Raw genomic sequence first — 22253 nt, 5'->3', positions numbered from 1 at the left:
CATGTGACCACAGGCAAATTACTTAATTTCTTTTTTGTTTTGGAGATAGCTCCTAATGATTTGTGTCTATCTAATGGGTTATTGAGAAAATCAAATAAAATAATGCATGCAAAGTACTTTTAGCACAGGCCCAATATCCATGGTAAGAACACAAATGTGGCTGGGCGCAGTGGCTCACACCTGTAATCTCTGCACTTTAGGAGGCCAAGGTGGGCAGATCACCTGAGGTCAGGAGTTCGGGACCAGACTGGCCAACATGATGAAACCCTGTCACTACTAAAATTACAAAAAATTAGCTGGGCATGGTGGCACACACCTGAAATCCCAGCTACTCAGGAGCCTGAGGCAGGAGAATCACTTGAACCCAGGAGGTGGAGGTTGCAGTAAGCCGAGATGGCACCACTGCACTCCAGCCTGGGCAACAAGAGTGAAACTCCATCTAAAAAAAAAAAAATACAAATGTTTGTTATTGTCATGTACTTTGATTTACCTTTCCCGAAAACCAATGCTTTACACATTGGTGAATTCTAGAGCACAGAGACCTAGTTAATGTACTTTTTTACTGTCATAAAATAGGTATTTTAAAATTCATCAAACCTAGAAAGCTAAGCAGTTCAAAACAAGAAATAAATGTCCCTTAACTTAAGCAAGAAACCAGTTCAATGTTATTACAGATACTATGAACTATTACTGCAGTAGATTTTCTGCAGGTGCTATAACAGCAAAGTCTATATGAATGGCATAAAGTTATTTATCAAATTATGCTTTAAATCACTTTCCTTTAAAAAGTGAGAATAAAAAGACTGAGATTGAAAATATTAAGTATAAATTAATTGGAAAAATTAACCTAAGTAAAACAGCTTAATTAAAGTAACTATGGAAATGTTACTTTGGGTGTCAAACGTCTCTTGTAAGGGAAGGACATAGTAAAAATTTCATCTTTAAGGAGGATAAACGAACTTTGATCTGTTCATTAAAATGTTTTTCTTTAATTCTAAAACAGCTGTAACACTGTTTATTAAATTTATGTGCAAACAAACAAAAACCAACAAAGCAAAACAAAAACTTATTCCTACCTTATTGTCTCTTCTATCAGACGATCTGAGCTGCAAATAAAAAGAAAAATTCAAATTCTGAATTTACTAAATGCACATTTAAAACCTGTATTAATTTTTCTACATCTATAAACTTTTTAGTCATTTATGTATACAGAATGTCTAGCTTTTTGAAAGCATCTGGAGAAAATTCTGGACTCTAATTTTTTTCTTTTTTAAGACAGAGTCTCGCTCTGTCACCTGGGCTGGAGTGCAGTAGTGTAATCTCAACTCACTGCAGCCTCCGCCTCTTAGGTTCAAGCTATTCTCCTGCCTCGGCTTCCCAAATAGCTGCGAATACAGGCACCCGCCACCATGCCTGGCTAATTTTTGTATTTTTAGTAGAGATGGGGTTTCGCCATGTTGGCCAGGGTGGTCTCGAACTCCTGACCTCAGGTAATCTGCCCACCTCAGCCTCCCAAAGCGCTGAGATTACAGATGTGAGCCACTGTGGCTGGCCTGGACTTCGAAATAAATTTAATTTCATTCGCATACAATATATATAATTTCCATCTTACAACCAGGCATGGCGGCGGCTCACGCCAGTAATCCCAGCACTTTGGGAGGCCAATGCAGGCAGATCATTTGAGGCCAGGAGTTCGAGACCAGCCTGACCGACATGGTGAAACTCTGTCTCTACTAAAAATACAAAAATTAGCTGGGTATGCTAATGTGTGCCTGTAGTCCCAGGTACTCGGCAGGCTGAGGCACGAGAACTGCTTGAACCCGGGAGGCACAGGTTGCAGTGAGCCGAAATCATCGTGGCACTGCACTCCAGCCTGGGCCATAGAGCAAGACTCTGTCTCAAAAAACTGCAAACAAACAATTTCTATCTTACTTTTGTTAGCTTAAATCTATTTTTTCCACAGAGATACCTGATAATTAAGAGTCAGAACAGTTTTAATGACAGCATAAAGAAATGAACTTTCTCTTTAAATAGCTCAAAGTTGTCTCTATCATCTATTCAGAACTTAAGAATTAGAACCAACTTGTTGAGACAGGATAGGCAAATATAATTCTGATGTCTATAAGTAGTAAATATTTACATCTTAATGTTTATTTCTTTTTTGGGAAACATTTTTTTTTTTAATTAAAATCTCAGCTTACTAAACTTTAGAATTCAAGAATCTTAAGATACCAAATACACCTTTCATCTGTAAATTGCCTTTATGCAGCACCCATTGGAAAGAAAGAAACAAACAAAGCCATTTTAGGGAGAAATGAATAGGTAAAGTTTGGGAAAGGGCCAGCTTTACAGCAGAAGTAGGAAAACAAACTTCCAGACATCTGTATCTACTTGGCATAGAGTAAAGTACACAGTAGGCACTCAAATAAATATTTGCATGTATTTTTCCAACTACTTATTTCCAAAAGAATTTCTAAGTTCATGCTACAAAGTCAAGGTTTCATTATAAATTAGTGGACTAGGTAATCTAAGTTATTGAATATATTAGGGAACAAATGAGCTTTAAAAAGTCATAAATACCGGCCGGGCGCCGTGGCTCACGCCTGTAATCCCAGCACTTTGGGAGGCCGAGGCAGGTGGATCATGAGGTCAGAAGTTCTTGACCAGCCTGGCCAATACAGTGAAACCCCGTCTCTACTAAAAAATACAAAATTTGGCTGGGCATGGTGGCTCACACCTGTAATCCCAGCACTTTGGGAGGCCGAGGCAGGTGGATCATGAGGTCAGGAGTTCTTGACCAGCCTGCCCAACACAGTGAAACCCCATCTCTACTAAAAAATACAAAAAGTAGCTGGGCGTGGTGGTGGTGGGCGCCTGTAATCCCAGCTACTTGAGAGGCTGAGGCAGAAGAATCGCTTGAACCCAGGAGGTGGAGATTGCAGTGAGCCGAGATCACGCCACTGCACTCCAGCCTGGGCGACAAGCTAGACTCTGTCTCAGGAAAAAAAAAAAAAGTCATAAATACCATATATAAATCCTGTTATTAAAAATTTTAAAAATTACAAAGATGGCAGTGAAAGACAGACTATGTGGCTATTTAAATGCTGAATCTACCACTTATTAGTTATTCGACACAAGGCAAGTTTCTCCATGCCCCAGTTTTCTCATCTGTAAACTGGCAAGGATAATAAAACCTACTTGTTCAAATAAAGGGGTTTGTATAGATAGTGATTGGATCAGTACCTGGCACATAGTAAGTGTCAAGTATTTTTTGCTATTAGTTTCTCAATAACTACACATTGTAAATCTAAGCATAAAATTGATACAAATTTCCAGATAAACTCACTATTCTGATGAAATCTATGATTATTAACTATGCACTTACTCTTCTAACAAACACGTATAGAAGCACCCCTGAAGGGCACTGGGTCAGAAAGTGGCTACAAAGATATGGCACTAACCTGCCAAGATCTTACAATGGAGACAGACAAGACACAAGCCAAAAGGCATCTGGTGAAGTGGCCACAAGGTCACAAAAAAGAGGGTTAACTTGGGTTAATACCTCCTTCTTCAATATAATGGTTTGCCTGACTGTCTTCATCAGGGCCACTTAGCACATTAAAGAGCATAAACATAAGATATTCCAAAATCTAGGAAGTATAATATGAACATAAAGATTTATATTGCTCAAATCAACAAACTAGTTTTGTGCCAACAGCCTTAATGAAGATAAAATAAATGAAATAAACTACTAAATAAAGTAAAAAAGAGCAAACAATCTATTAATTTACTAATTTTGTTAAGAATAATGATAGCTAATACTCACAGAGAGCTTACTATGAGCCACGTCCTATCCTAAATGTCTTGCTAAACAAGTAAGTTAAAACATAACTTCATCCTCCCAACAAATCTATGAGATTGATTCTAAAATTCTCTTCACTTAGGAAAAACTGGGGCCTTGAGAGATTTCTCTGTACCATAAGATGCTGTTTGGTAGCATTTTGCCCCCAGTAGAGCTTCTTTCAAAATTGGAGTCAATCCTCTCAAACCCCTCTGCTGCTTTATCAACTAAGTTTATACACTCTTCTGAATCCTTTGTTGTCATTTCAACAATGTTTACAGCGTCTTCACCAGTAGAATCCATCTCAAGAAACCACTTCTTTTGCTTATCTGTTAAAATCAACTCCTCACCTGTTCACGTTTTATCATGAGATAAGATTGCCGCACAATTCAGTCATATCTTCAGGCTCCGCTTTCTAACCTTTTTTTTTTTTTTTTTTGAGACAGTCGTGCTGTGTCACCCTGGCTGGAGTGCAATGGCATAATCTTGGCTCACTGCAGCCTTCACCTCCTGGGTTCAAGTGATTCTCCTGCCTCAACCTCCCAAGTAGCGGGGATTACAAGTGCGCACCACCACACCCAGGTAATTTCTGTATTTTTAGTAGAGTTGGGGTTTCACTATGTTGGCCGGGCTGGTCTCAAACTCCTGACCTCGGGTGATCCGCTTCCCTTGGCCTTCCAAAGCGCTGGGATTACAGGATTACAGGCATGAGCCACTGCGCCCGGCTCAGGCTCCACTTCTAATTCTAGTTCTCTTGCTAGTTCTGCCACATCTGCAGTTATTTTCTCCACTGAAGGCTTGAACCCCTCAAAGTCATTCATGACGGTTGAAATCAATTTCTTCCAAATTCCTGTTAATGTTGATATTTTGACCTCCTCATGAATGTTCTTAATGGCATCTAGAATGGTGACTCCTTTCCAGAAGGCTTTCAATTTACTTTGCACAGATCCATCAGAAGAATAACTACCTATGGCAGCTTTAGCCTTACAAAATGTATTTCTTAAATAATAAGACTTAAAAGTCAAAATCACTCCTCGAACCACAGGCTTCAGAATGAATGCTGTGTCGGCTGGCATGAAAACAGCATTCCTCTCCTTGTACATCTCCATCAGAGGTGCATTGTCAAAGAGTAGTAATATTTTGAAATAATTCTTTTTTTCTGAGCAGTAGGTCTCCAGAGTGGGCTTAAAATATTCAGCAAACCATGTGGTAAACAAATGTGCTGTCTTCCAGGCTTTGTTATTCAATTTAGAGAGCACAGGCAGGGTAGATTGAGCATAACTGTTAAGAGCTCTAGAATTTCTGGAATGGTAAATACACAATGGCTTCAATTTAAAGTCACCAGCTGTATTAGCACCTAAGAAGACAGTCAGCTGTCCTGTGAAGCTTTGAAGCCAGGCACCGACTTCTCGTCTCTAGGAGGAAAGTCCTAAATGGCATCTTCTTCCAACAAAGGCTGTTTATTCTACACTAAACATCTGTTGCTTAGTGGAGCCACCTTTATCAATGATCTTGGCTAGATCTTCTGGGTAACTTGCTGCGGCTTCTACATCAGCACTTCCTGCTTCAACCTTGCACTTCTATATTATAGAGATGGCTTCTTTCCTTAAACCCCATGAACCAACCTCTGTTAACTTCAAACCTTTCTTCAGCAGCTTCCTCACCTCTCTCAACCTTCATAAAGCTGAAGAGAGCCTTGCTCTGGATTAGGCTTAGGCTAAGGGAATGTTGTAGGTGGTTTGATCTTCTAACCAGACCATTAAAACTTTCTCCATATCAGCAATAGGGCTGTTTTGCTTTCTTATCATTTGTGTATTCACTGGAGTGGCACTTTTAATTTCCTTCAAGAACTTTTCCTTTGCTTTCACAACTTGGCTAACGGGCACAAGAGGCCTAGTTTTCAGCTTAGATTGGCTTTCAGTATGCTTTCTTCACTAAAGGTAGTGGCTTCTGCCTTTTGATTGAAAGAGTTGTGCAACTCTTCCTTTCACTTGAATATTTACAAGCCACTGCAAAGTTATTAATTAGCCTAATTTCAATACCGTTCTGTGTCAGGTAACAGAGAGGGGCCTGAGGAGAAGGAGTGAGTTGGGAATGGATGGTGGATGACACAGTCAGAACACACATAACTGGCCAGGCACGGTGGCTCACGCCTGTAATCCCAGCACTTTGGGAGGCCGAGGTGGGAGGATTACTTGAGTCCCCAGGCGTTTGAGACTAGCTTAGCCAATATAGTGAGACCTCGTCTATACAAACAATTTTAAGATATCCGAGTACAGTGGTGTGCACCTGTAGTCCCATCTACTCAGGAGGCTGAGGTAGAAGGATGGCTTGAGCCCACAGGGTGGAGGCTGCAGTGGGCTGAGATCATGCCACTGCACTCCAGCCTGGGGGCAACTAAGAAAGACCCTGTCTCAAAACAAAACAAAAAAAACCCCACACATACACAACATTTATTAAGTTCACCCTCTTCTATCAGTGAGGTTGTAAGCAATTACAAGAGTAACATCAAAGATCACTGATCGCTATGACAGATATGATAATAATGAAAACATCTAAAATACTGTCACCAAAATGTAACACAGAGACACAAAGTGAGCATATGCTGTTAGAAAAACGGCACCGCGAGACTTGCTCGACACAGAGTTGCCACCAACCTTCAGTTTGTAAAAAATAGTATCTGCAAAGTGCAATAAAGCAAAACAAAATTTGGTAGGCCCATACATGAGATTTCTTTGTATTATTATTATTATTTTTCTTTGTACAGATGGGGTCTCACTGTTACCCAGGCTGGAGTGCCGTGGCACCATCACAGCTCACTACATCTTTGAACTCTGGGCTTCAAGCAATCCTCCTGCCTCAGCCTCCCAAGTAACTGGAATCACAGGCATAAGCCACCACACCCAGCCTCTCTGTATTATTTCTTAAAACTGCATGCAAATCTATAATTAACTCAAAACAAAAAGTTAAACATTTATAAAGTGACCAATGTACCAAACGACAATAACAAAAACCCAATTCCAATTTAGATTGGCTACAAAGCTACATACCTTAAGTGGTATACAACTGTGAAGCAGCATTTAAAAAAACAGATAATCAGTCTGTGGAAATACACTTCTAACTAAATAAACTCAATGTATCAGCCTAGAAAGAAATATAAAATTACAAAGCCAAGAACTTCACACAAATTGTCAGAAAGCCAGCCAGGTACACTTTTTATCATTTTCACTATCTGCTTTCTATAATTCTCTTGTATCTGTTCTCAACCATAGAGGTCAGAACTAAACTAACTAATAAACTAGCCTAACTACTACACTTTAGTTGGAAAATAAACTCATTATAATTTGTATTCAATGTTCCTGAGGAACTGGAGTTGAAATGGACACTAAGGAACAACTTTCTCTGTCATTACATACAAAGAAATTCTTTGAAGTTGTTTGTGGCACACAAATAGAATCCTTGTTCTATGTAATGAGACCCAATTTTAGTACTCATTACGTAATGAGTACATACGTCTCAGGTATACTTTCCGAAAATGACATTTTGACCAATGTAAATCACATTTTACATGTAATGAAACCATTTTCTATTTACATGAATCAAATAAAGTCTCATAAAGCAAACACTTACGCCCCCACTTATTTCCCACTTTTTGCACAAAATTGGATTTTCATAGAATAGGTTTTCGTAAAAGGATAAATGGTCACTGAAATTGGTCATTTTATATATTTGAGATTGACAACTATCCTCAAATTACAGTAATTTTATAGCAATACTGGAACGACAAGTCAAAGGAAAGAGTGTTTGCTGGATTCACTTGAAAATGAAACCAACTGGCCAGGTGCAGTGGCTCACATCTGTAATTCCAGCACTTTGGGAGGTTGAGGCAGGTGGATCACCTGAGGTCAGGAGTTCGAGACCAGCCTGGCCAACACAGCGAAACCTCGTCCCTACTAAAAATACAAAAATTAGATGGGCGTGGTGGCGGGCGCCTGTAATCCCAGCTACTCAGGAGGCCGAGGCAGGAGAATTCCTTGAACCCGGGAGGGGGAAGTTGCAGTGAGCCGAGATCGTGCCTTTGCGCTCCAGCCTGGGCGACAGAGCACGACCCCGACTCAAAAAAAAAAAAAAAGTTAAATGAAACCAACCTAAAGAAAACAAAAATTATAATCCCAAATATGCTACCCTACAGAAGAAGGGGTTTTTCTTCCCTTTAAGTCCCCTTACACATCAGTCATCTTTCTTTTATTACGTCCTAAAATATCCTGTAAAGCATATTTCAAAATATACATGAGTACGCAGCAGTCCTGCTCACAGACGGGATCTTTAAATTACAGGAAGACGATGCTGACACTAGCTTAACCACGCATTTAGCACACCACGGTTACAGTGAATCACACAGGAATTCCACACACATTCCCTACCCACTGTCATCCTTAGCTTATATGGTGGCATCAACAGAGAAAAGCCAGTGATTCCTAAATGTCTTCTCAAATTGCCCAGTCTCCAGGTCTTTACTCATTTGGCTAAGACCAAATAAAGTAAACAAACACCATTCATTAAACATATCCTGGACGTGTGGACAAGACAACAGAGTGACTCCATGCAGATGGCATCATCTGGTTAAAATTAAATTTAAACTTATTTTCCTTTGGGATATAAAATATATAACTCAAGTGTAATTATCCTTCTTAAACAAGTACTTGATAATAGCCCAGAGATGTTCTATAAAGTCTTCTAGAGCCTGTAATTAAGAAACAAATTTCCATTTGTCTCAAGACCAATTTAAACTAGCTGAAAACAATAAGCTACATTTCATCACCAGTTATCGTGCTGAGGAATCACTGAAGCCATATTTAAATAATTCTCTTTTTAAAAAATAACTTATTTCCCCCAATACACACACTACAAAGGCACACATTTCAAGAGCAAACATGTGATTTCAAGCATGTATCTTAAAGCAATATAAACCAACAAAATGTAAGAACTTGGCAAAATCACTTAGTATCATCTTCCTCTTTTAAAATGGTAGGAAAGTAATAAGCAAATAAATAAGTAAGCAACTAAATGAGAAAGCAAATAAGCAAGTACATACTAAATAATAAATAATAAATAAAACTCAATCCCTTTGCATGCTGCAATAATTGATGAGGTTGTCACTAACCAATCAGACCATTTACATCAAGCATTGTGGCGAGATAGTCTTTCACTTACAGTTAACCAGAGAGATCCTTAAGATCTATGTCTTACTTATTTCTACATTTCTTATTTAACCTCTTCAATTATGTTAACTGAATACAATTAAGCTGCAGTAGAATGCATATATACTGTTTCAGTGCTAAGAGCTTTTTATTTTACAGAGAACATTTGGAAAATAGAGGAAAACAAAGATGAAAGTGGAAACCAACTGTAACCTCTCTTCCGTTAACACTGATATGGTGGCATAATTCCTGTCAGTCTGGGTAGATGAAGGAATATCTTTATTTGCTTTGTTCATGGGTTGTTTAGCACAAACATTTTCATAATCACAGCAAGTTACCGGGAGACAGAAAGTGAAGCACCTGACAGATTTCTGCTCAGTTCAAGGAGAAAATAAAAAAATAAAAGCTGAGTCATTAGCAGTGAGATCCTAGAAAATCACTTTTTCCTTTTTAAAAAATGAATAGAATTATTGCTAGAACAATTTTAGACATATAGAAATATTCAGTAGAAAGTACACACTATATACCCGTTCTCCTCCACCTGTGATTACCTCTTGCCTTAGTGTGGCACATGTGTTACAACTGATCACCCAGTACTGATACATTACTAACTAAACACCATGCTTTAGAGTTGACTCTTTGCATTGCACGGTGGTAGGAGTTTTGTCATGGATCCATCCTTGCAGTATCATACAGAAGAGTTTTACTGCCCTAAGTATCCTGTGCTTCACCTATTCATTTTTCCTCCATTTCCCATCCTCAACCCCTGAGAATTGCTGATCTTTTTACTGTCTCTATAGTTTTGCTTTGTCCAAAATGTCATATAGTTAAAATTACACAGTATGTAGCCTTCACAGACTGGCTGCTTTTATGCATTTAAAGTTCCCCCATGTCTTTTCCAGGCTTAAAGGCCTTATTTCTTTGTATGACGGAATAATATTCCATTGCATGGATGTACCACCATTTGTTTATCCATTCACTTATTTAAGGACATCTTGACTGCTTCCAACTTTTGGCAATTATGAACAAAGCTGCTGTAAAACATTCATGCACAGGTTTTTGTGTAAATGTAAGTTTTCAACTCATTTAGGTAAATTACTAGGAGCATGACTGCTAGAATGTATGGTAAGATCATATTTAGCTTTTTAAGAAAATTGCCAGGCTCGGCATGGTAGCTCATGCCTGTAATCCCAGAACTTTGGGAGGCCGAGGTGGGTGGATCACCAGGTCAGGAGTTCAAGACCAGCCTGGCCAAGATGGTGAAACCCCGTCTCCACTAAAAATACAAAAATTAGCCGGGTGTGGTGGCATGCACCTATAATCCCAGCTACTTAGGAGGCTGAGGCAGAAAACTGCTTAAACCCAGGAGGCAGAGGATGCAGTGAGCCGAGATCGCGCCACTGCATTCCAGCCTGGGCGATACAGTGAGACTCCGTCTCGAAAAAAAAAAAGAAAAAGAAAAAGAAAACAAAACTGCGTGTCTTCCAATGTCGCTGTACCATTTTGCATTCACACCAGCAATCCAGCAATGAGTGAGAGTTCCTGTTACTCCACTTCCTTCAGTGTTCCTTCTAATGTTGTCAGTGTTTTGGATTTTAGCCATTCTAACAGTTGTGCAGTGGTATCTTACTGTTGTTTTACTTTGCAGTACCCTAATGATACTTAATTACATTAAGTATCTTTTCATATGCTTAATTTATTGTCTGTATATCTTCCTTGGTTAAGATGGCTGTTCAGATCTTTTTTCTACTTTAAAACTGTTGAATTTTAAGAGTTCTTTGTATATTTTCATATAAGACCTTGTTCCTGGATTGGAAGATTTACAGTTGTTAAGATGGCAATTCTCTCCAAATGGATCTCTAGATTCAATATAATCTTATTTGAAATTTCAGCAGGCTTTTAAACAATCTGATATTAAAATTTATATGGAAGTGCAAAGGACCCAGAGGAATCAAAATAACTTTGAAGATACATAATAAAGTTAGGAGACTTACACACTACCTCATTTCAAAACTTATTATAAAGCTACAGTAACCAGAGTACAACTAGCCTAAGGATGGATCTGTAGGTCAATGGAACAGAACAAAGTTCAGAAATAAACTAGCAACTGTCCAATTAATTCTCTAGAAAGATGTCAACATCTTTGAAAAGATTAAACAGAGGAAAAGAGAGTCTTTTCAACAAATGGTACTGAAACAATGGAATATACATGTGTTTAAAAAAAAATGAATCCTCACCCTTAACTTACACCACACACAAAAGTGAAGCCAAAGTGGATTATAAACCTAATGTTAAAGCTAAAACTGTATGATGCTGGCTGCAGGTTTAAAAACAAACAAACAAAAAAGCTAAAACTAAAACTCCTGAAAGAAAACAAAAGAAAAAAATTTGTAACCTTAGGACAGCCAAGATTTCTTAAATAGGCCCAAAATACATGAATCAGAAAGGAAAAATTGATCAACCAGATTTCATCAAAATTAAAAACCTCGGCTCTTTTGAAAGTCACCAGATGAAAAGAAAAGGAAGTCACAGGCTCAGAGAAAATACTTGCAAAACCTTTATCTGACAAAGGACTTACGTCCAGAGTACACAAAGAACCCTTATAACACAATAGAAAAAGGCCCACAACAAAAGGCAAAAAGACTTGAACAGACCTCCTTACTAAAGAAGATATACAAATGTCACAATAACCTGTGAGTTGTGAATAATAGAAAAGAAGATACGTGAATGGTTAATAAGCACTTGAAGGAAGGCTTAACATCACCAGTCCTTAGAGAAATACAAATCAAAACCACAATAAAAACCATTACACTTCTACGAAAATGGCTACAATAGAAAGGCGTGTTGGCAATTTGAACTCTCACACACGACTGACAGGAATGCAAAAATGGTATAACCGCTTTGGAAAAGTTTGACACTTTCTTATAAATTGGAACATATCCTTACCATACAACTCAACAATCCAACTCCTAGTATTTACTCAACAGGAATGAGAACGGCCGGGCACAGTGGCTCACGCCTGTAATCCCAGCACTTTGGGAGGCCAAGGCGGGCGGATCACGAGGTCAGGAGATGAAGACCATCCCGGCTAACACGGTGAAACCGCATCTCTATTAAAAATACAAAAAATTAGCGGGGCGTGGTGGCACGCGCCTGTAGTCCCAGCTACTTGGGAGGCTGAGGCAGGAGAATGTCGTGAACCCAGGAGGTGGAGGTTGCAGTGAGCCAAGATTGCGCCACTGCACTCCAGCCTGGGCAACAGAATGAGACTCCGTCTCAAAAAAAAAAAAAAAAAAAAAAAGAGGAATGAGAACATGTGACCACACAAAGTTTTGTTTATGAATGTTCATAATAATTTTGTTTGTAATAGCCAAAAACTGAAAATAACCCAACTGTGCAACAATGGTTGAATGGATAAAGAAATCGTGGTATATCATACAATGGAAGTTATTCCGCTATTGAAAGAAATCAATTACTGACATTTAAGAAAAAGAATAAGTCTTAGAAACACTATGCTAGGTGAAATAAGTGCAGACTGTATGAATTCATTTGTATAAAATTCTGGAAAAGGTAAAACTAATCTATAGTGATAGAAAGCCAGTAAGCAGCTGCCCGGGACTGAGGGACGGGGACTGACTCCAAAGGGGCATAAGGAACTTTTTTGGGGTGATAGAAATGTTCTCTGTCTTGACTGTGGTGGCGGTTAAAAGAGTCTATATATTTGTTAAAACGTACCAAACTGTAAACTTAAAATGGATACATTTTTACTGTAAGTAAATTCTACCTCAGTAAATCTGATTTATGAGGAAAAAGAATGGCAGCCTCGACTGACCCCGGTGACCCTCAGAGCCCCCCCACTGCTCACTTTCTTTTGCCCAGTGTGTCCTCTTCAGGTGCAAGAATGAGGCCTATAACCTGGGAGAGGGTTTGGACTGTGAGTAAATGCATGATGTTTCAAAATAGATCCATTTAATAATGTATGAGGAATGATACGGATTTAAGAAGAGAAGACACAAAGGCATGGTCATGAGGTCTGAGTTTCAACTTTTCAATCTCTTTCTATCTCTACTTGGAGAACACCTACTCATTCCTCAAGAACCAAATCAAATGTTTGACTTCTCTAAAGCCCTTTCAGAAGCTTCAGGAGAGTTAATGACTCCCTTTCATGTGCTCCTCTAGGGTACGCACAAACCTTTGCATATCATAATAAAGCACTTATTACTTTGCACTGGAACTACCGATTCACATTTCTTTTCTGCTCCTCACCCCACCTGGCTGAGCTCACTGAGGACAGGGATGATGCCACTATGCTTTACTCAACTTCTCTATCTCCAGCACCCAGCACAATACTTTCCACATCATAGATGCTCAACAAATGCTTGTTAAAACAACCAAAACTGGTACCAAGAAATTACATGTGCATCCGGATATGCACATGAAGAAACAGGTGGAATGCAACTGAAATTTTATTATCTCCATCTAAAAGAAAAAAGGATTTGAATAAATAAAATGTTCATTATACTGACATATAATAAGACTAATGACTAATAAGAGTAATTTAAAAATAAATTGATTTTTTTTTTTTTTTTTTGGAGACGGAGTATTGCTCTGTCACCCATGCTGGCATGGAGTAACGCGATCTCAGCTCACTGCAACTTCTGCCTCCCAGGTTCAAACAATTCTCCTGCCTCAGCCTCCTGTGTAGCTGGGATTATAGGTGCCGGCCACCACACCTGGCTTATTTTTGTATTTTTGGTAGAGATGGGATTTCACCATGTTGGCCAGGTGGTCTTGAACTCCTGACTTCAAGTGATCCGCCTGCCTCGGCCTCCTAAAGTGCGGGAATTAGAGGCGTGAGCCACTGCATCTGGCCATACATTGAGTTTTAATAGACAATCAGGGTCAGGTGACATTCATCTATCCAGTCCTACATGCCATTCTGGCATTGACGGGTTCCACAGGGCTGGAATCACTTAGCTCTAGGTGCACAATTCTAATGTATGAGTATACTTTTCTATTCTAACACCACTATAGGCAAAATGGCTCAATGTAATTTTAGAATTCGTCTACTACATATCAAGCACTGTAATAGGTAAACATTTTACATACAAAGATGAGATCCTCTCTCATCTTTGCAACATTCCATTAAGTAAGGGTTATTTTACCCATTTAAAAGACACTGGAAAGTCAGAGAATTTAAAGGTCCTTACCCCGAAAAGATAGAGTCCACACCAGGATTTGAACCCAGGTCTCTCTGGTTTCAAAACCCTGCCCTAATCATTTCACTATACTACCAATCCAAGGAATAAAGAAACTTAAGGTAGCTTAGTCAGATAAAAGTGGTAAATTAATGAGAGAAAGATGAAAAAAAATTAACCCTAGAAACCAAGAAATATACTTAGTATTTTTATTATTATTATTATTTCAGAGACAGAGTCTTGCTATGTTGCCCAGGCCAATCTCAAAGTCTTGGCCTCAAGCAATCCTCCCAACTCAGCCTCCTGAGTAGCGGAGATTACAGGCATTACCGGCATGAGCCAATGCCCCAAGCAAGAAGTCTGTATGTTCTTATCATACATGTGATTAAATGAAATTATACTCTAGGAAACCAACAAATTAGGATAATATTTTAAATATCATGACTACTCTAAAACTCTGCCAAAGGTATTTTTAAAATGTCAAGGATTTTTAAGCTGATGTGTTTAATGTGCACAATCTGCAATTCTAGTTGTAATCAATGACATGCCCATAAATCAGATGAAAACAGTCACAGCCCTTAAGTATGGATAAAACTCCTCAGCTTTACCTTTTAGATGGTTCTATACAATTTCAGAATTCATGCCTCTTTCTTCAACTCTCTAATCTTATTATCCTTGGCAGTAAAATAATTTTACCAATTGCTTTCCCTATGACATTGTGAATGAAATTCCCATTTCTCTTTGCTAGGTATTGTTAGCTGCCATCTCTGGGAAGGAGAAAGTGTTTTTATAGACAAGCATGTCAAGGACAAATAATGGAGCTGAAATGCAAGGGTGGATGGCAAATAAATTGCATCTTGTGAACTAACTCCAACTAATTTCTGCTTGGAGCACTGTGTTTAATAGGATTCCTAGGCCACATCTGGAGGGACTCAGGAAAAAAACAAAAGAGAAGTAAGAAAGGTAAGTGGAGAACCAGTAAAGTGTAGTGCCACAGTAGCCTAGGGTTTCAAGGAAAGGAGATTATAATATCAAGTCAGGCAGAGCAGCAGCCAAACAACATGAAGAAAAATGTCCATGAGACTTGGCATGCAGGAGATCACTGATGTGCCTATTGACAGCAAGTTCAATAGTGTTGTGAGGGAAGAAGTCAATGGGCTAAAGCGGAAATGAGTGCTGACACAGAGACAGCAGGTGTAAACCAGTGACAGACAGTGTACCGGATGGCTGAAGAGTCAAATACTTACATAGCAAATGGGGATAGAGACAAGTGTCCAATGCACGTATTGGCCTTCTCAGGACAAATATTCCATCCCCTAACAACTATAGGAAAGGGGTAAAGAGGGATACTCCTATAGGTCAATTTATAGAAAAGATCAAAACCTTAAAAATCTCAATGAAGTGGAAGCTAAGAACCTCTGTATCAGGTGAAGAGACAGGAAGGTCAAGAGGAGGAAGGAGAAGATTTGGTAAAGTTCTTGAAAAGAATGAGAACTAAACAGGGCTAGGCAAGCAAAAGGCATCAGGCAAGGCAGAGTACTCAGATGAGGTTGAAAATACGTAATAGTTACTTTAAAACAGAGTTAATCTGTATGACTAGTTGCTTTTTCTTTAGCCCTCTCATACAGAAGTAGAACAATAGACTGTGGATTGGGCTGGCATTTTGCCAGGATACAGCAGGAAGACAGGGGCACAGGAAAGGCCCAATGTTGGGAGTATTTCAGTTAATCTCCTGTGAGATCCAGCCTGGCTAAGGTAGCAAGGTAGGTTATGAGAAGAAAAATACAGACAAACTCATGAGACTGCAGAGGCTTGGAAGGAGAAAATGTGTTGGCTGACAGTGAGATGCAGAAGATTGCTAAGGTGATACACCTGTAGATGAGAAGGTGGCGGTCCCAGCCTGGGTAAAGGGTGACTGATCTACACCTGGTGATGACCACTGGCATTAAAGGAATCCAGAAGAGATGAGGCTTTTTCTGCTTGTGTAAGTTATCTCCTTATTCAAGTTTGTCTTCACCACTAAAAACCTCTGAAAGTTGTCAACTTCATTAAAGTAAATACAGAAGACATATTTTATTCAAAATGACAAAATGCTTCTAGAGAAAAAGCACCATATGCCTGGTCAAGTAATGAATGTATGATTCTGGATAAATCATGGCATTTCAATGATTGAGGTAATATAGTCTGTCTGTCTGTCTCTACTCCTTAATTCTCCATCTATAAAGACAGCAACAATGTAATCAGCCATATGTCTTTTTTTTTTTTTTTTGAGCCGGAGTCTCGCTCTGTCATACAGGCTGGAGTGCAGTAGCACAATCTTGGCTCGCTGCAACCTCCGCCTCCCAGGTTCAAGCAATTCTCCTGCCTCAGCCTCCCAAGTAGCTGGGATTACAGGTGCCCACCACCATACCCGGCTAATTTTTGTATTTTTAGTAGAGACGGGTTTTCACCATGTTGGCCAGAAACAGCCATATATCTTGCATAAAATAAATACAGAGAGAAACAATGGGTGACAGAGTGAGACCCTCAAGTCAAAAAAAAAAAAAAAAAAAAAAGGCTGGGCACATTGCCTCACGCCTGTAATCCCAACACTTTCAGAGGCTGAGGTGGGTGGATCTCTTGAAGTCAGGAGTTCAAGACCAGCCTGGCCAACATAGTGAAACCCCATCTCTACCGAAAATACAAAAGTTAGCAGGGTGTAGTGGCAGATGCCTGTAGTCCCAGCCACCTAGGAGGCTGAGGCAGGAGAACCGCTGGAACCCAGGAGGCAGAGGGCGCAGTGAGCTGAGATCACACCACGACACTCCAGCCTGGGCAACAGAGTGAGACTCTGTCTTAAAGGAAAAAGAAAGAAAAGATTATAAAGGCAGAAATTCTTGGGGTGGGGAGAAGAACTATACAAAATTAACTAGATACTTTTTCAAGAAGAAAAATATCAGGGAGTACTGAAAAAGAACAATTATATAAAGAAAGAGAAATTAATCTAAATAGCAACTAAAAACCCTATGAGAATGTATCAACAGTCCAGCAAAAAACAAGTAGCTACAAGCTTGACACTAATTCAAAGTCAGTATTTTCTTCGACTGACAGACTCAGGGAAAGACAAGCCAAAAACGAAAGTTACTTTATCCACCATATAGCAAAAGAAATTTGTCATCCATAACATAAATTGCTAAAACCTAAGAGCATTTATTTTTAGACAAAAAGAGTATTAAAGAGAGCTGGTAAAAACAATTCATTACAAAGTTGTGTGTGGTTGTGTGTGTGTGTGTGTGTGTGTGTGTGTTTAAGTCTGGCATTCATTTACAAAAACTGATTTACTCTTTTTCCAGGCAAAAATATGTACTTTTGGAGCAAGTAAAAAATTACATTAACATTAAAAAACAATATTTATAAAGAAGCAAAAGCTTAAACATAGTTCTAGCCATAAAAAGTCTGACCCTACTGCAAAACATCAAACTTGGAAATTTGCCAATATTATAGAAAAACTTTGCAAATGAGTGTGTTCTTTAATCCTGCAATTCTGATTTAGGAATTTAGAATGAGGAAATCATGATGGATATACGCAAAGGCTTTACTATGTATAATAGTAAAAACAGAACATAATCCAAAAGGCCAACATTAGGGAAATGGTTACATAATTTATGGTTTATCTTTATTATGGAATATATGTACCCTTTATTTTAAAAAATCAAACAAAAAATCAAATTACATGGGAAAAAGCTTGCAATCTACTGAAGAGTAAAAAATGTTACAGAATTTGTAGTAATGTGTCATTTCAATTTTCTTTTTGTGTTGTTGAACTATCCATACTTTCTAAAATGAGCACTATGAAAGGCATTTATAGCTTTTGTTATTTAAAGTTATTTCAAAAAAATCTTGCCACTTCTTCAAAGCACTTGGCAAATGAAACACAAAAACACTGAAAAACTAAAATTTTTCACATTATTTTGTAAACATATTTTACTAATAATTTTAATATTATTTTATTACCTAGCAAGTATTTGTAATCACAAAAAAAAATTGATTTAAGAAAAGTATTTAGAAGCTCGTGTTATCATATTGAGGGCAATGACTAAGCCCATCTTTTCAGTCTCTACGACTCATCTAATCATCAGGAGCTCTTATTCCATTCAGTTTCATCCTGTCTCAGTCTCTCTCTGTAGAGAATTAGCACATAAACTGGCCGGGTGCGGTGGTGGCTCACGCCTGTAATCCCAGCAATTTGGGAGGCCAAGGTGGGCGGTTCATGAGGTCAGGAGATGGAGACCATCCTGGCTACATGGTGAAACCCCATCTCTACTAAAAATACAAAAAAATTAGCCGGGCATGGTGGCACACGCCTGTAGTCCCAGCTACCTGGGAGGCTGAGGCAGGAGAATCGCTTGAACCCGGGAGGCAGCGGCTGCAGTGAGCCGAGATTGAGTCACTGCACTCCAGCCTGGGTGACAGAGCGAGACTCCATCTCAAAAAAAAAAAAAAAAACCATATTAAGGTAATAATTAAGTGATGTGAAATATTCAACAGCACAGGATCTTTCCTAATTATGGTTGGAACAGTTGCAATTCCTTTTCTATTGAAAAGAGTCATTAGGAGAATAAAATGAATTAGCATGGACAAGGCACTCAGTATAATAAACATCATAAAATGTTGGTTATATAAGTAAATGAATTAATAAACATGGAAAACCACATAATGCACATACATTCAATACCTACTTTCGAAGGTGGTCATGTTCTTTCAAAAATAGCTCAGTTCTTCTGTTGTTTACTCCAGACCCACTTTTATATGACCTGGGACAAAAGAGAAAATTTAAAAACATTTTTGGCAGAGAATACAAAATCAGATTAAGTGACTGACCCTAGTGATCTTGAAAGTAGAAAAATTGAGCCTCTCCAGAGTTTTGAATGAACAATGAAAGTACATAATCCTTTGCATTTCCCTCTGAAAAATGTTATCTATTATAAGCAGATAAATATTAATGCCTCTGCCTCTCTAATTTAGGCCTAACAGTTTACTGTTTTTCACCAAAATAACTCAACATTCTGAAACAAACAATCAAAAAAATCTTGCTTTTCCTTTACCTCCTATCTCTGATTATCTTCATTTTTCTCCAAGTGGAAGTAAAACTTAGGACTGATTTAGCACATAGCACACAGGGTGGGAAAGCTGTTGAAATGAAAATGTTTTCTTTCACAATAATATATGCGGTCCACCAACTGAAGCCTAAGGAACACTGAAATCAAGCTAAAGATTTGCTCATTTTGGCACACTTAAGGATAACCATTTTGGTCTCCAGTGTATTGAAGTTGACAAAAAAATTACTCTTATTACTACTATCAAAAATTTAATTTTTCTGTTTTCCACTAATAATAAAGTATCAGGAACAATTTTTTTTTTTTTTTTTTTTTTGGAGACAGAGTCTTACTTTGTTACCCAGACTGGAGTGCAGTGGCACAATGTTGGCTCACTGCAGCCTCTTCAACCTTCCAGGTTCCAGTGATCCTCCTGCCTCAGCCCCACAAGTAGCTGGGACTACAAGAGCACATCACCATGCCTGGCTAATTTTTGCTTTTTTTTTTTTGAGATGAATTCTCACTCTGTCACCCAGGCTAGAGTGCAATAGTGCCACCTCGGCTGACTGCAACCTCTGCCTCTCAGGTCCAAGCAATTTTTGTGCCTCAGCCTCCTAAGTAGCTGGGATTACAAGTGCCCGCCACCATGCCCAGCTAATTTTTATATTTTTAGTAGAGATGGGGTTTCGCCATGTTGGCCAAGCTGGCCTTGAACTCCTGAACTCAAGTGATCCACCTGTCTCGGCCTCCCAAAGTACTAGGATTTCACAAGCATGGGCCACCATGCCCAGCCCAAAATTTTTAAAATTCAAGTTAAGTGTACAAATACTACAGTAAGACAAAAGAGGGTCATGCTGTTAAAACTGAAATACTGGCTGAAAGGCAGTGCTACAGGAGAAAACACCACCGAGGAAAGCAGAATAATATAACCAAGAACACATTGGACTCAGGAGACTGATGACTTGGATTTAAATCTATACTGAATCATTTCACAGCCACTTCACCTCAGACAAGTGTCTCAATACCTAGTTTTGTAAAATGAGACTGATAATTTCTATCTTAACCAAAAGATTGCTATGAGGCCAAAAAATATAATACATTAAAAAATACTGTGTAAACTACTACATATACATTCCTCTAGCACCTAGATTCTAAACTCCTACAGGGCCACATTGGTCTTTTCATTTCTTTTTTTTTTTTAGACAGAGTCTTGCTCTGTCACCCAGGCTAGAGTGCAGTGGCACGATCACAGCTCACTGCAACCTCCACATCCCAGGTTAAACCAATTCTCCTGCCTCAGCCTCCCGAGTGGCTGGGATTACAGGTGCCTACAACTACGCCCAGCTAATTTTTATATTTTTAGTAGAGACGGGGTTTCACCATGTTGGCCAGGCTGGTCTTGAACTCCTGGCCCCAAGTGATCCGCCTGCCTCAGCCTCCCAAAGTGCTGGGATTACAGGTGTGAGCCACCACGCCTGGCTGGTCTTTTCATTTCTACCTTCTGCTGTGACTAACTCAGAGTTGATACTCAGGAGACAGTTTAATGAATAGATGAACATATCTTTTATGGCCATTTTTCAAAAAGCAAGTTATTACAATGGGTTGCATTCTAGTGATTCCCACAAATTATTGGGGGGCTCAATGTCTATACATTAAAGACCATCCTCTATATGGGTTCCCAATGCATTCCTCAAAATGTATATATAAATGGACTATATGGAAATTAAACAAAAGACTTAAATGTCCTGAAGGACTAAAAATATTACAACAGTCTTACTGTTGAAACTGTTACTGTTACAATAAAATAAAGGATCTCTAGGAAAGTGTTTTCGAGAGTACACATAATATATAGTTTACCATAAATGTGTATCATAGTTTATAAAACGTATCACATAATTTATCACATTTATCACAAATAAGACGATGACAGGTATCATTAGATGGCTCCAAATTGGAACGTCTTCGTCTTCAGCTTCAATGAGACGCCCATGGGACTTAACTTTGTCAGTAGTGTTCAGTTGCAAAAAAATTTCCAAAAATGCATATGAAATGTTAGAATAGATCATTAAAGGTGAGGTGAAGGGACAGAAGAAAAAAACAAATATTTAAAATTATAGATTGAGATCAGTATGAGAATGTTGGGAGTCTTTAAATAATTTAACATAAGGCTATGAGTTTGTACATATTACTATTTGTAATATGTAACTGTTGGGACAAGGGAGAGGGCCAGGGGATAGGTGATAATCAGGAAGAGAAACATGGAGAGCTTCAGTTACTGATAATGTTACAATTAAAGTATTTTTTTTTCTTTGACACATATGCAGAGGATCATAAAAGTAACGTTATAATTCTTTGGGTGGGAGGTAAGAGATCAGAGAACCATGAAGAACCATCTAAGCTGGACTTTGAATTAAGACAGGAAAGTCAAGGTTGGCAGGAGCCAATGACAAAGTAAGAGGAAGTACGAGATAAAAATGGAAAAGTAGATTAGGATGACATTGTAGCAGCAATGTTAAAAAGACAGTGAAATGGGAATTGGAAACCCTGAAATCTCAACCATGGTTCTGCCACTCAATTTGCAATTAACCGTGAACATATCCTAAAGCCAAATCTGAATAAATATTCTACAAAATAATATAAAAGGTAACTTACTCAATATCTTTTCGTACTGATCCCATGAGATTCTCCCTTTCCCGTATTGACATAAAGTTTGCTTTGGTTTTATGGAATTCATGTGTATAATCCTGTAATAAATCAACATCCAGTCTCAACAGAAGCTAATTATGGATTTTCATCTCACTGAACCAGTTACGTATCATCATCACACTGTAAATTTGTCAAGAAAACCGCTATTTAAGAAATCAAATTAACCAAAGGTAAAAATAACTTTAAAATTACTTTCCTGAAAAGTGACCAACTTCTTTCAAGTGAAAATAAC

General features: G+C 38.5%; 1 protein-coding gene across 8 annotated transcripts in view; it reads right to left on the bottom strand.

Moving 5' to 3' along the window:
* Window positions 1–22253, bottom strand: part of GOSR1 (golgi SNAP receptor complex member 1) — a 50058-nt gene that overhangs the window by 14602 nt on the left and 13203 nt on the right. For 7 of the 8 annotated variants that reach the window (XM_063717848.1, XM_054535150.2, XM_054535152.2 and 4 more), the window contains 3 exons: window positions 21968–22059; window positions 18959–19033; window positions 1077–1106 (listed from right to left, as the gene is read on the bottom strand). In XM_063717848.1, coding sequence (XP_063573918.1) covers window positions 1077–1106; window positions 18959–19033; window positions 21968–22059 — 197 coding nt within the window. The remainder of the gene's footprint in view (window positions 1–1076; window positions 1107–18958; window positions 19034–21967; window positions 22060–22253) is intronic. The other variant, XM_063717849.1, reaches the window with a different exon arrangement.

Source organism: Pongo abelii, chromosome 19 (genome assembly GCF_028885655.2).
Source record: "Pongo abelii isolate AG06213 chromosome 19, NHGRI_mPonAbe1-v2.0_pri, whole genome shotgun sequence".
NCBI classification, from domain to species: Eukaryota; Metazoa; Chordata; class Mammalia; order Primates; family Hominidae; genus Pongo; species Pongo abelii.
Note: the sequence above shows the minus strand (reverse complement) of the source record. Positions and strands in the feature narration are given on the sequence as shown.